The sequence below is a fragment of the Hylobates moloch genome, unplaced genomic scaffold (assembly GCF_009828535.3).
Source record: "Hylobates moloch isolate HMO894 unplaced genomic scaffold, HMol_V3 SCAFFOLD_1, whole genome shotgun sequence".
In the NCBI taxonomy this organism is placed as follows: domain Eukaryota; kingdom Metazoa; phylum Chordata; class Mammalia; order Primates; family Hylobatidae; genus Hylobates; species Hylobates moloch.
Window position 1 is genome coordinate 5,407,568 of NW_026652276.1, and position 15,409 is coordinate 5,422,976.

General features: G+C 42.7%; 1 protein-coding gene and 1 pseudogene across 7 annotated transcripts in view; both read left to right on the forward strand.

Moving 5' to 3' along the window:
• IQCA1 (IQ motif containing with AAA domain 1) overlaps positions 1-15,409 on the forward strand; it is a 178,390-nt gene that overhangs the window by 87,350 nt on the left and 75,631 nt on the right. For all 7 annotated transcript variants that reach the window (XM_032753611.2, XM_032753627.2, XM_032753624.2 and 4 more), the window contains one exon: positions 5,768-5,893. In XM_032753611.2, coding sequence (XP_032609502.1) covers positions 5,768-5,893 — 126 coding nt within the window. The remainder of the gene's footprint in view (positions 1-5,767; positions 5,894-15,409) is intronic.
• LOC116809835 (large ribosomal subunit protein uL3-like) lies at positions 13,466-14,779 on the forward strand (annotated as a pseudogene).

The window sequence follows — 15,409 nt, forward strand, 5'->3', positions numbered from 1 at the left end:
TCAGTGGATGAATGGATAAACCTAATGTATTGTATATACCCAATGGAACACTATTCAGCTTTAAAAAAGAAGGAAATTTCTGTCATTTGTGACAACATGCATGAACCTGGAGGACATTATGCTAAGTGAAATAAGCCAGGCACAGAAAGACAAATACTGCATGATCTCACTTATAAATAAAATCTAAAAAATAAATTTAACTTACAGAAGCAGAGAGTAGAATAGTGGTTACCAAGGGTGGGAGGGGAAGATCACGGAATGGAGAGATGTTGGTCAAAGGGTACAGAGTTTCCATTAGACAGGAGGAAAAAGTTCTGGAGATGTATTGTCCAGCATGATGACTATAATTAACAATATTATATTGTATATTTTTAATTGCTAAGAGAATAGATTGTAAATGTTCTCATCACAATAAAAATGCTAAATATGTAAGGTGATGGACATGTTAGTTAGCTTGACTTAATCATTCCACAATGTGTACATGTATCAAAACGTCATGTTGTATACTGTAAATATATTAAATTTTTGTCAGTTATGCTTTAATAAAAAAATAAAAAGAGAAAGTGGATCTTCTTGGCTAGTTAATAGTATAGGGAGGAAACCTTTCACTATATTTATGTATAATTACTCTTTCATAACTTTTGAGTGGTGAACCATGAAATGTAACACTAAAAAATTTAAACTAATAAACTATAAAAGGAGAGAGATGAAATAAACCATATAATTGGTAAGACTTTAAAAGGCTTAACTGATAAGGCCACAGTGAAATGTATACTCTACAAATAAGGATTTCATCTTCTTTTCAGCTGCTCATATTTAGGTATCAGACTTTTTTTTTAAGTCTTTACATTTCTGAAAGTTTTTTATTATACTTTAAGTTTTAGGGTACATGTGCACAACGTGCAGGTTAGTTACATATGTATACATGTGCCATGTTGGTGTGCTGCACCCAGTAACTCGTCATTTAACATTAGGTATATCTCCAAATGCTATCCCTCCTCCGTCCCCCCACCCCACAACAGGCCCCTGTGTGTGATGTTCCCCTTCCTGTGCCTATGTGTTCTCATTGTTCAGTTCCCACCTATGAGTGAGAACATGTGGTGTTTGGTTTTTTGTCCTTCCAATAGTTTGCTGAGAATGATTTCCAGCTTCATCCATGTCCCTACAAAGGACATGAACTCATCATTTTTTATGGCTGCATAGTATTCCATGGTGTATCTGTGCCACATTTTCTTAATCCAGTCTATCATTGTTGGACATTTGTGTTGGTTCCAAGTCTTTGCTATTGTGAATAATGCCACAATAAACATACGTGTGCATGTGTCTTTATAGCAGCATGATTTATAGTCCTTTGGGTATATGCCCAGTAATGGGATGGCTGGGTCAAATGGTATTTCTAGTTCTAGATCCCCAAGGAACCGCCACACTGACTTCCACAATGGTTGAACTAGTTTACAGTCCCACCAACAGTGTAAAAGTGTTCCAATTTCTCCACATCCTCTCCAGCACCTGTTGTTTCCTGACTTTTTAATGATGACCATTCTAACTGGTGTGAGATGGTATCTCATTGTGGTTTTGATTTGCATTTTTCGGATGGCCAGTGATGATGAGCATTTTTTCATGTGTCTTTTGGCTGCATAAATGTCTTCTTTTGAGAAGTGTCTGTTCATGTCCATTGCCCACTTTTTGATGGGGTTGTTTGTTTTTTTCTTGTAAATTTGTTTGAGTTCATTGTAGATTCTGGATATTAGCCCTTTGTCAGATGGGTAGATTGCAAAAATTTTCTCCCATTCTGTAGGTTGCCTGTTCACTCTGATGGTAGTTTCTTTTGCTGTGCAGAAGCTCTTTTGTTTAATTAGATCCCATTTGTCAATTTTGGCTTTTGTTGCCATTGCTTTTGGTGTTTTAGACATGAAGTCCTTGCCCATGCCTAAGTCCTGAATGGTATTGCCTAGGTTTTCTTCTAGGGTTTTTACGGTTTTAGGTCTAACATGTAAGTCTTTAATCCATCTTGAATTAATTTTTGTATAAGGTGTAAGGAAGGAATCCAGTTTCAGCTTTCTATATATGGCTAGCCAGTTTTCCTGGCACCATTTATTAAATAGGGAATCCTTTCCCCATTTCTTGTTTTCGTCAGGTTTGTCAAAGATCAGATAGTTGTAGATATTTGGCATTATTTCTGAGGGCTCTGTTCTGTTCCATTGGTCTCTATCTCTGTTTTGGTACTAGTACCATGCTGTTTTGGTTACTGTAGACTTGTAGTATAGTTTGAAGTCAGGTAGTGTGATGCCTCCAGCTTTGTTCTTTTAGCTTAGGATTGACTTGGCAATGTGGGCTCTTTTTTGGTTCCATATGAACTTTAAAGTAGTTTTTTCCAATTCTGTGAAGAAAGTCATTGGTAGCTTGATGGGGATGGCATTGAATCTATAAATTACCTTGGGCAGTGTGGCCATTTTCACGATATTGATTCTTCCTACCCATGAGCATGGAGTGTTCTTCCATTTGTTTGCATCCTCTTTTATTTCATTGAGCAGTGGTTTGTAGTTCTCCTTGAAGAGGTCCTTCACATCCCTTATAAGTTGGATTCCTAGGGATTTTATTCTCTTTGAAGCAATTGTGAATGGGAGTTCACTCACGATTTGGCTCTCTGTTTGTCTGTGATTGGTGTATAAGAATGCTTGTGATTTTTGCACATTGATTTTGTATCCTGAGACTTTGCTGAAGTTGCCTATCAGCTTAAGGAGATTTTGGGCTGAGATGATGGGGTTTTCTAGATATACAATCATGTCATCTGCAAACAGGGACAATTTGACTTCCTCTTTTCCTAATTGAATACCCTTTATTTCCTTCTCCTGCCTGATTGCCCTGGCCAGAACTTCCAACACTATGTTGAATAGGAATGGTGAGAGAGGGCATCCCTGTCTTGTGCCAGTTTTCAAAGGGAATGCTTCCAGTTTTTGCCCATTCAGTATGATATTGGCTGTGGGTTTGTCATAGATAGCTCTTATGATTTTGAGATACGTCCCATCAATACCTAATTTATTGAGAGTTTTTAGCATGAAGGGCTGTTGAATTTTGTCAAAGGCCTTTTCTGCATCTATTGAGATAATCATATGGTTTTTGTCGTTGGTTCTGTTTATATGCTGGATTATGTTTATTGATTTGCGTATGTTGAACCAGCCTTGCATCCCAGGGATGAAGCCCACTTGATCATGGTGGATAAGCTTTTTGATGTGCTGCTGGATTTGGTTTGCCAGTATTTTATTGAGGATTTTTGCATCGATGTTCATCAGGGATATTGGTCTAAAATTCTTTTTGGTTGTGTCTCTGCCAGGCTTTGGTATCAGGATGATGCTGGCCTCATAAAATGTGTTAGGGAGGATTCCCTCTTTTTCTGTTGATTGGAATAGTTTCAAAAGGAATGGTACCGGCTCCTCCTTGTACCTCTGGTAGAATTCGGCTGTTAATCCATCTGGTCCTGGACTGTTTTTGGTTGGTAAGCTATTAATTATTGCCTCAATTTCAGAACCTGTTATTGGTCTATTCAGAGATTCAACTTCTTCCTGGTTTAGTCTTGGGAGGGTGTATGTGTCGAGGAATTTATCCATTTCTTCTAGATTTTCTAGTTGATTTACGTAGAGGTGTTTATAGTATTCTCTGATGGTAGTTTGTATTTCTGTGGGATTGGTGGTGATATCCCCTTTATCATTTTTTATAGCGTCTATTTGATTCTTCTCTCTTTTCTTCTTTATTAGTCTTGCTAGCAGTCTATCCATTTTGTTGATCTTTTCAAAAAACCAGCTTCTGAATTCATTGATTTTTTGAAGGGTTTTTTGTGTCTCTCTTTCCTTCAGTTCTGCTCTGATCTTAGTTATTTCTTGCCTTCTGCTAGCTTTTGAATGTGTTTGCTCTTGCTTCTCTAGTTCTTTTAATTGTGATGTTAGGGTGTCAATTTTAACTGAACAATCTGCTCCTGAATGGCTACTGGGTACATAACGAAATGAAGGCAGAAATAAAGATGTTCTTTGAAACCAACGAGAGCAAAGACACAACATACCAGAATCTCTGACACACATTCAAAGCAACGTGTAGAGGGAAATTTATAGCACTAAATGCCCACAAGAGAAAGCAGGAAAGTTTTACAGTTTCTAAGGTCCAAACAATGTCTGTGTTACAAGTGCTCAGTACAACGAAGACCTGGGCAGACACACCTTGATTCTATGAGTCAAGGTGAGCCTTTGTTTTGTTTTGTTTTGTTTTGTTTTTTGAGACAGTATCTCACTCTGTCGCCCAGGCTGGAGGGCAGTGCCTGGATCATAGCTCACTGCAGCCTCTACCTTCCAGGCTCAGGTAATCCTCCCACCTCAGCCTCCCAGATAGCTGGGAGTACAGGTGTGCACCACCACGCCTGGCTAATGTTTTGTATTTTTTTGTAGACATGGGGTTTCATCATGTTGCCCAGGCTGGCAAAAGATCATTTTTGCATGGCCAAATATGTGCACAACACATGCTTCACCTCTCGCCTTTCTCCACACTAGGATAAAACGATATTAGCCCTTGTCTCCCCACCCCCAATTTTTTAATTGCTCCATCTTCAAAGGCAACTGCTGTACTTAATTTGGAGTATGTCATTCCCTTACATTCCTTTGTACTTGGACTACATGTGTATGTACCTGAGACTGGAGTATGGATTGTTGGTTTCACTCTGTGCATTTTGCACGATGGAGCAAGTTGACATGTGTTCTTATGCATCATGCCTCTTTTCTCCCTACATTATAAAATTCATCCTGGTTAAGCACGTGCTGAATCCCAGCTCAGCTACTCACTAGCTATGTGTCCCTGGCTGGGATACTGCACTCATCCATAAAACGGGGCAACAACAGCAACCCTCATGCATCTGGTGTAGCAGCGAAGGAGTCTGTCTCTGCGAGGCTCTCAGAAGCATGCCCGGCAGATCCTAAGTGCTGTGTACGGAGATGCTGGCTCCATTTTAGAGCTGAGGAAACTGAGTCTCAGAGAGCTTATGCAGCTTGTCTTGGCCACATGACGAGTCATGAGCAGGGCCCCGGGGGCCAAACAGGAAGTGTGTCCTGTCATTGTCACCTTTATATCTCCTGGAATTCACAGCTCTCTGTGGCAGTGAGTGAGTACTCAGTGAACACTGTTGTATTGAACTGAATTATATTTTTTTAACAAATCTATAATAATTCTCCAGTGGTGCTAATCCTATGTGAACTGTATACTTTTTAACAAATATTTTATAATTTAGGTCTTTTGTCACTGTAGGGGATATAAATTAAATCACTGGTGAAAGAAACCAACTCATGAAAATGGAAGTTATTGCAAGAGTGGCTGTTGCCATTGGAGCCTAGCAGGAAACAGTGGCATCCTCCCCCTGGATTTTGATGAGCTGTGGGCAGGGCTGGCACATCCAGCTGTTGCTGAGACGTTGAGGAAGCTATGCCCTCCCCTAGAGTTTGTGGAACCTCCAAGAGCTGGAACGGGTGGAATTAGGGAAGGAACTGGGCTCAGAAATGTCGAGACTCTCCATCTACAGTGAGGCTGCTGCCCCCTATTCATGAATCCAGCTAAGGGTAGATGGTAGGCAGGAGCCCCACCATGCCCCAGAAGGGGTCAGCCTGCAGGGTCCAGGGCCAGGCAGAGAGGTGATACTGACCAGCACAAAAACTTCCTTTCAGACAGGGAAAACATTCCTCCTCTTGATAGGGATCTATGAAAATAGTATGATTATTTTGGTTTTCACTAGGTTATTGAGGATATCATTGCAAACCAAGAGGAAGAAGAAAAAAATGAAAAGAAGAAAAAGAAGAAAAAGGAAAAACAACCCAAGAAAGCCAAAAAACAAAAGAAAGGAACAAAGGAGAAAAATAAGGTAAAATATTTGTACGAAATTTTAGAAATTTGATTTCATTTTCTTTTTATTGACTTCTTTGCTTTGAGTCAATATTTACAAATCTGTTGGGAGTGCAGCCGTTTGTTTCCTAGAGAAACCATGTTATCTACCAACAGGTTTTCAGTTTTTAAATATTGATCAGCAATCCATTGCCACATTTGCTATAACTTATAAGTATCAATTAGGATCAATCATCATTTCAACAACTCAGATACCTCACGTGTTTTTTCACATATGTGATAGCTTTGAGTTTTCCTTCCTCAAAATAAATTATCCCACTTGTCTTTCCTCAATGGTAGAGAGAAGTAAAAATGCTTAACAAACCAAGTAAACACTGGAAAGTCAAAATAATCATACTAATTTAACCAAAATGTGTTCATTCAAATTTATCATCTAGCACTGACATCTGTATATATTTTAACAGAAGTATTTGTTACCAAAGGAAATCAGAGTTCACACAGTGTCACATTGGGCCTGTCCTTCCCTCGCGTAGGGGGGTTGGAAGCAGAGGTGGGATGAACTTGCCAATAACTGGGGGGGTCTTCATGGTGAAGCCTGCGGGAGAAGTGCACTCTTCGGGCCCATGTGCTTTCAGCATAAACTCTTTCTATGGGAAACGGATCTCAGACTTGAAGATGGCCTCATCCTAAAACATGACTATGTTTGAAGTAGAGTGTGTTGCAGTCAGATACCACTTCATGGCTGAACAAAATCCAGTCGGAATCAGCTCTGAAGAGTGGATCCTTAAAGACATTTATGCAGCCAACAGACATATGAAAAGAAGCTCATCATCACTGGTCATTAGAGAAATGCAAATCAAAACCACAATGAGATACTATCTCATGCCAATTAGAATGGTGATTATTAAAAAGTCTGGAAACAACAGATGCTGGCAAGGCTGTGGAGAAATAGGAACGCTTTTACACTGTTAGTGAGAGTGTAAATTAGTTCAACCATTGTAGAAGACAGTGTGGTGATTCCTCAAGGACTTAGAACCAGAAATACCATTTGACCCAGCAATCCCATTACTGGGTATATACCCAAAGGATTATAAATCATTCTATAAAGACACATACACATGTATGTTTATTGCAGCACTATTTACAATAGCAAAGACTTGGAACCAACCCAAATGCCCATCAATGATAGACTGGATAAAGAAAATGTGGCACATATACACCATGGAATACTATGCAGCCATAAAAAATGATGAGTTCATGTCCTTTGCAGGTACATGAATGAAGATGAAAACTATCATCCTCAGCAAACTAACACAGGAACAGAAAACCAAACACCGCATGTTCTCACTCATAAGTGGGAGTTGAACAATGAGAACACATGGGCACAGGGAGGGGAACATCACACACAGGGGCCTGTTGGGAGATGGGGGGCAAGGGGAGAGAGAGCATTAGGACACATACCTAATGCATTCGGGGCTTAAAACCTAGATGACGGGTTGATAGGTGCAGTAAACCACCATGGCACATGTATACCTATGTAACAAACCTGTACGTTCTGCACATGTGTCCCAGAACTTAAAGTAATATTAAAAAAAAAAAAATCACAATCCTGCTGTGACTCCAGTCTGCATCAGCTCTCCAGAGTGGATTGGTAGAGGTTATGATCCACTGTGACTGTTGAGAGGCAGTGACCCAGCTCCAGCTCATACAGCCAGTCATGCTCCTCATGTTACAAGGATGGTTCTGACCAGCACACAGACTCACGAACTTCTGTGTGGGAGGAGCGGCTCCAAGGGTCTGGCAGACTGTGTCTGGGAACCCTGGTGCCAGGTCACAGTGAGAGAGAAAAGGGATAGCCTATGCAGTCAAGTAGGACGAGCTACTTGAGTTAGAAGTTATGAGCAAGGGAGAAAGGGTAATAGTAAACATAAAATCACATCACCCAAATCTGGCACGATGTAGGCAATAGTAACCAAAGCCAACATTTTGGCCGGGTATGGTGGCTCACGCCTGTAATCCCAGCACTTTGGGAGGCCAAGGCAGGCGGATCACCTGAGGTCAGGAGTTCGAGACTAGCCTGGCCAACATGGTGAAACCCCATCTCTACTGAAAATACATACCTGTAATCCCAGCACTTTGGGAGGCCAAGGCAGGCGGATCACCTGAGGTCAGGAGTTCAAGACCAGCCTGAGCAACATGGTGAAACCCCGTCTCTACAAAAATACAAAAATTAGCCAGGCGTGGTGGCAGGCGCCTGTAATCCCAGCTACTCAGGAGGCTGAGGCAGGAGAATTGCTTGAACCCGGGAGGCGGAGGTTGCAGTGAGCCAATAATGTGCCACTGCACTCCAGCCTGAGAGATAGAATAAGACTCTGTCACAAAATTATATATATTTATATAAATAAAAAAGTAAATAAATAAATAGAAGCCAACATTGTGTTCAAAGCCCCGGGCATGACTGCGACTGGCTGACTGAAGGCAGTCGTTCCTTTCACATGCTCGGCTCCTGCATTGTGACCCGCAGTGGATCTTCCGTCTGCCTCCATTTGTCTTCATCCCTTTCTTTAACCACGTTCCACTGATGTTCACTGAATGAACAAAAGAAGAGACCCCTTACTGCTCATTTGGGGCACAACCCAATTCACTGGCAGTAGATGCTGAGTTGGGCCCCTTGGATACCCCTTTCAGGACCAAGGCACTCAAGCACCTGGCTCCCCACATGACGGTGCTGACACTCACAGCTAAATCCCACCCCAGGAATTGCTCCAGTCTAAGGAAGCCACTGCAAGCAAGGTTACACCCCTTCTGGGGCAGCCTGCACCCAAGGATAGTCACGTGATAGTACCAAAACCCAGCCCCCTCACCTTGCCTGGACAACTCCAAGAGTTCTCCCAGCTTCTGTTGCTCTCTTTGGGATTAGCTGATAGTTCTCTTGCAATTGCATCACAACTTAGCTTCACCCTCTGCCCAGAGCTGCTTCCCTCCCTCTCTGCCTTCTGGGTGGTGTTCCCAGTAGACCACCTACATCCATCTCCATCTGAGTGTTTCCAGGGAACCCGATCTGGGAGACCACCTAGGGCCCTATTGTTCTGCCTGTACCCCAGAAGTTCTAGCTTGTTCTGGAAAAAAATAAAAGCCCCCTGAATAGTTAATTTTAAGAATCATACTCTTACTCTGCAAGATAATTTTGAAGAAGTGCCTAAGAATAAAGAGAATTGGAAGCATTCCAATTTTATTCTAAGAATCTCTTCCTCTAAATATGCACGAGGGAGTTTTATACTTGCAAATTAAAAATTCGCTGTTAGTGAAGCTTGTTCCGTGTAAATCTGAAATTACCAGCTACACAATCTGGTCTTTGTTGGGTGAAAGTATTTGATTAACTAGCTATTAAAGAGTCACTTAACGATGAACAGTTTTGAACAAAAAGCAAAGCTTGAGAACATCAGCATTTATGAAATGCTTGCAAATGAAGGGGAAACGCCTTCAGAATCAGAAATGAAATTTTTCATGAAAAATGCAGATCTGCAGAGTGACAATGTGATTATTAAAAGAAGAAATGGTCATCTCTAATAAAAATTGATATATTTAAGTTATGCTGCTACACTTCTTAGAGATCAGATTACCCTTTCCAGAGACTTTTAAAAGTCTTACTCCGGTATCAACCCTAGAGTACCTCAAACCATTCCTGAGACCAGTTATTCAAATCCTTTTGTGAGAATTGACATTTTGACCTATAGCAAAAGGCACTATAATTCCTCGTGGTTAGAGGGCAAGGGAGAAGAGGGAGGAAAATAGTTGTGTCTAACTTGTCTGGACGCTGGCTTATCCCAGCCCTCACAGGGCCCAGCTGCATGATTGTTCTTTCACTATTTTGATCAGACCACATATCAATCGCCAGTTCTATATGCATAATCGGAAAACTTGAAAAGACCTCCTGTTTTAATTGAAATATTAATATGTTAGTTGAAATATTCAGATAGGATTATCTGAAAATTTCAACTAACCTCTTTAAATGGAAAATAGGTTGTTTTCTAAATGTCACACAGGTAGAGAGCTAAAAGCTTTACAAGTCCATGAGATCGTTACAAATTAACATAAATATGAAAAAAATCTATTATAAGTGCAAAAAAAGTCAGGAGAACTGCTGAATGTTTCAGTTGAATTTCACAATGAATCAGTGTTTCTGTGTGAATTTCCAATTTATTGCAGGGCTAGCGGAGTGAGAAAAAGCAGGATTGTTGTGGTGGGTCTCTGTAATTGTACACAAGACCATTTTAGAGTAAAATATCTTGTGATTAATAATCTTGCCTGCATTTGATCTTTTCATCAAGAAACTTGGTGAAACAGTTTAATGTTTAAAATATGAACGTTTGCAGTTCCTTATTTGGATCCATCTAGAGCCCCTCCGTACTGAGATGCTGAAAGACAGAAGAAAATAGAACAGTCTGGGATGTTCGTCTTCAGCTCAGGGCTAGTGGAAGAGAAAACGCAAAAGCACAGTAGTCCTGCCCAGTGGTTCGCACCTGTAATCCCAGCACTTTGGGAAGCTTGGTCAGGAGGATCACTTGAGGCCAGAAGTTGGCACCCAGCCTGGGCAACACAGCAAGACCCCATCTGTACTAAAAACAAAAAAAGAAGCGCAATAAATACATTCAAATATGAGGTTCTAAAAATTAGTCTCTCATTCATAGGCAAGAAAATGAATCTCTAGTTAAACTTCACACCTTACACAAGTATTAACTCAAAATGGGTCGTGGACGGCCGGGCGCGGTGGCTCAAGCTTGTAATCCCAGCACTTTGGGAGGCCGAGGCAGGCGAATCACGAGGTCAGGAGATCGAGACCACGGTGAAACCCCGTCTCTACTAAAAATACAAAAAATTAGCCAGGTGTCGTGGTGGGCGCCTGTAGTCCCAGCTACTCGGAGAGGCTGAGGCAGGAGAATGGCGTGAACCCAGGAGGCGGAGCTTGCAGTGAGCCGAGATTGCGCCACTGCACTCCAGCCTGGGCGACAGAACGAGACTCCGTCTCAATAAATAAATAAATAAATAAATAAATAAATAAATAAATAAAATGGGTCGTGGACTTAAACATAAAACTATGAAGCGTTGAGATTAAAACATAGGAAAAACATCCTCAGAATCTAGAGCTAGGCAAAGAAGTCTTAGACTGGACACCAAAAGCAGGATCCATAAAAGGAAAAATTTATAAATTGGGCCTCATCAAAATCAGAAACTGTTGCTCTGTGAAAGACCCTGTGAAGAGGATGAAAAAAAAGCTATAGATGGGAGAAAATATTTGCAAACTATCTATCTGAAAAGGATTAGCACCTAGAATATATACAGAACTCTCAAAACAAAATAGTCTTTCTTTTGGGTTCTCAGTTTTAAATCCAAAATTGTTGTGGACTGCAGTTAAGGAATGCTCTGTGGAAAGCACTTGAACAGAAGACAATGCTAGTGCCAGGAGGACATTTTCTGCTAACTGATAGCAGTCCTGCAAAGGTGCTTTCAATACCAAAGTAATCGCCTTTGTCTCACAGTTGTGTGGTCCTCACATTGGCTTTAGAAACAAAAGTCGCAGTAATAGAGCACTATGCAATCATCCTTACAATTGTTTCCTCTGTTATTTTTCAAGCCGCATGTTGGACGATTTGGAACGATTTAAAGTGGTATTGACCTGTCATAACATGATCACATGGACATTAATGAGTCTTCTCTAAATTCACTCCAGCCTCAAAATGATTTAACTTAGTGCTAAATTCTTCTGGAAAGACCCTTGGACCTTTATACAGCACAATTCACATTGAAAGCATTTGTTTATCTGCAGTGCCAGCAGACCTAACTCTGACCACAGCTCCTCCTCTCCAATCCCTTGGCCCAGAGAGGTGCTCCAAATTGAACCATTAAGCCAACCACATTCTTAGGTTATTTTAGAACATTTCAAACCAAATTTTGCATGACTTTACAAAAATGGACAAGGGAATGTCATGCATTTCCAAAGGAAGTTATCAGGAATGAGGGTGCCATCAAGGAAATGTATGTCTGGAGCATCTTCTGTGTCCGCTGAAATACAGTAAGAGAAGATGGAAAGAAGTGAGAGGTTGGCTTGTGGGTGATAGAGATAATAGAGTCCTTAGCCTAGGGAACAGGGGCCCCATGGTTTAACACCCTGACGTTGTATGTAAACTTTCATGGGAAGGAACATTCTCTGGGGAAAAGGTGTGTGGGCTTTCTTCATGTTTTCAAGAGGTCCCTTTTATAAAAAGCTCAAAAATCACTGCTTAGAGAAAGGATATATTTGGTTACACAGGCAAAGGGCCAATGGAGGCACTGCAGACTCAAAGGAGAGTGATGATCTTAGGCACCAGAGTGGCAGGGGAGGCTTCATGGGGGATATGGAATGGCAGGAGACTCTTTCAGGAGCCTACGCTCGTAGCCCAAGTCTGCCCACATCTCCCCATCTCCACGGCAACCACCTGACGAAGAGGCATCATTGCCTGTCACAGCTGCAACTGCACCAGCCTCCCAGCCAATGCCCCCACCTCCTCTCCTGCCATTCTACAGCCTGTTCCCCTGCAGCAGCTAGAGTGACCCCAAACTCTGATCGGCATCTCTGACAGCTCTTGGAACTCAAGAGCTATGCAGTAATTATTTTTGAAGAGATGAATAAATGCTCAGATGAAGATCTGCCCTTGGGTGAAAGTACTGGATATAAAAAGATGAAATAGATGCAAGAGACATCACGAAGGATGCAAGAGGTACCACAAAGGATGACTTGCCTGGCTGACAGGGTGTGGAAGAAACAGGAGGAGACCAAGGAATTGAAGTGAACTCCAGGTGTCTTGAGTAGAACAGAGGGAAGATTGAGAACAGATGGACCAGGGCTGGCTTTAGAGCTATTGAGTCAAACCGTTGTCTATGGTTCAACAGCTGGAAGTTCAGGACAAACTCAGGAGAGATAAAGACCAGTGGTGTGGATCAGGACATAGCCCTGCACAGGAAAACTCTAGTTGAAGGTGGGGCACGGATGAGGTGTAGGAAAATTCATGTGAATGGAGGCTGGAGAATCTGGATTACAGCCACATATTGAGGCAGGAGGAAGAGCTAAAACCAACTGGGGGATGAGAACAGCATGGAAGGCAGGAAGAAATCCAGCACCATGAACTTCCTATATAGTCTTCCAACTGGGAATTTCTGGAAGGATAAAAGGAAGGTTTTCTTTCTGCCTCCTGAGTCCCTCTGCCATGAGAAGTGAGAACTGGCTGGGCACAGTGGCTCATGCCTATAATCCAGCACTTTGGGAGGCCATGACAGACAGATCACTTGAATCCAGAAGTTCGAGACCAGCCTGGGCAACATAGGGAGACCCCCATCCCTACAAACAATTTTTACAAAATTAGCCAGGCATGATGGTGTGTGCCTGTGGTCCCAGCTACTCAGGCAGCTGAAGCAGAAGGATCTCCTGAGCCTGGGAGGAAGGCTGCAGTGAGCTATGATTGCACCACTGCACTCTAGCCTGGGCAACAGAGGAAGACTCTGTCTCAAAAAAAGAAAAAAAAATTAGGCTTTACCAGCAAGATGTGATGGAGTGATGGCTCACAAGAAGTTCTCCACTCCCAGACATGGGTCCCTCAGCTTCCTGCCTTGGAAGTGCAGAGCACACATCGTGGGAAGGTGAAGAGCTGCCCTAAGGATGACCCTTCCAAGCCGGTCCACCTTGCAGCCTTCCTGGGATACAAGGTTGGCATGACCCACATCTTGCAAGAAGTCAACAGGCTAGGATCCAACGTGCACAAGAAGGAGGTGGTAGAGGCTGTGACCATTGTGGAGACACCGCCATAGTGGCTGTGAGCATCGTGGGCTACGTGGAAACCCCTCAAGCCTCAAGGCCTCCAGACCTTCAAGACCATCTTCGCTAAGCACATCAGCGATGAGTGCAAAAAGCACTTCTCTAACAACTGGCATAAATCTAAGAAGAAGGCCTTTACCAATTACTGCAAGAAATGGCAGAATAAGGATGGCAAGAAGCAGCTGGGGCAGGACTTCAGCACCATGAAGAAGCACTGCCAAGTCATCCACTTCACTGCCACACCCACATGCACCTGCTTCCTCCACGCCAGAAGAAGGCCCCGCTGATGGAGATCCAGGTGAACAGAGGCACCATGGCCAAGAAGCTGGACTGGGGCCGGGAGAGGCTAGAGCAGCCCATACCTGTGAACCAAGTGTTTGGGCAGGATGAGATGATTGACGTCTTCAAGGTGACCAAGGGCAAAGACTACAAAGGGGTCACAAGGCATTGACACACCAAGAAGCTACGCTGCAAGACCCACTGAGGCTTGCTCAAGGTGGCCTGGATTGGGGCATGGCATCCCACCTGTGTGGCCTTCTCTGTGGCATGTGCTGGGCAGAAAGGCTACCATCACCACACTGAGATCAACAAGAAGATTGATCTCTTAAGATCGGCCAGGACTACCTTATCAAGGATGACAAACTGATCAAGAACAATGCCTCCACTGACCATGACCTGCCTGACAAGAGCATCAACTCTCTGGGTGGCTTTGTCCCATATGGTGAAGTGACCAGTGGCTTTGTCATGCTGAAGGAATGTGTGGTGGGAACCAAGAAGTGAGTGCTCACCCTCCACAAGTCTTTGCTGGCTGAGACCAAACGGCGGGCTCTGGACACCACTGCCAAGTTTGGCCTTAAGTTCATTGACACCACTGCCAAGTTTGGCCATGGCTGCTCCCAGACCATGGAAGAGAAGAAAGTATTCATGGAAAGTATTCATGAAACCACTCAAGAAAGACTAAATTGCAATAGAAGACAGAGCGTAATGCCAGGAACAGATTTTGCAGCTGGCGGGGTCTCAATGAAAGTTATTTTCCACTGAAAAAAAAATGAGGAGTGAAAACTAAGGCTATGATGGAGGCAGTCAGGAGGTTCTTTAAAGAGAGAGAGGATCACAGGGGGGAAATGATGCAGCAGAGGTGAGGAGAAGGCTTGAGAAGAAAGTGTAGTCAGGGCACTCCAGAGAAACAAAACCAATAGGAGAGCAATGTATAAAACAATACATGTGGCGCGTGTGTGTGTGTGTGTGTGTGTGTGTGTGTGTGTGTGTGTATCCTCTGTGTCCTTTTATATTTAAATAGAGAAAGATTCATTCATTATAAGATATTGGTTCCTTCAGTTAGGGAGCTGAGAAGTCCCACCATCTGCCATCTGCAAGAGGGGGCCCCAGGAGAGCTGGTGGTAGAGTTCAAAGGCCAGAGAGCTGAGGGCCCGTGGTGTAGACTCCAGCCCAAGTCTGAGGACTGGAGAGCTGGAGAGCCAGTAACCAGCTGGCAGTTTGCATGGCCCATGTGAGAAATGTGGTTTATTTCTTACTACCATACTCATAACCAAGAAGCTCTTTCTGACAAAAATTAACCCAGATACCATCAAAGAAACTTGTGACAAATGTATTCAGGGCACAGCTATACGTTTTTAGACTTCCCACTGTAGATTCTCTCCTGTCTCTTGTATTTCTTTTGTGGGG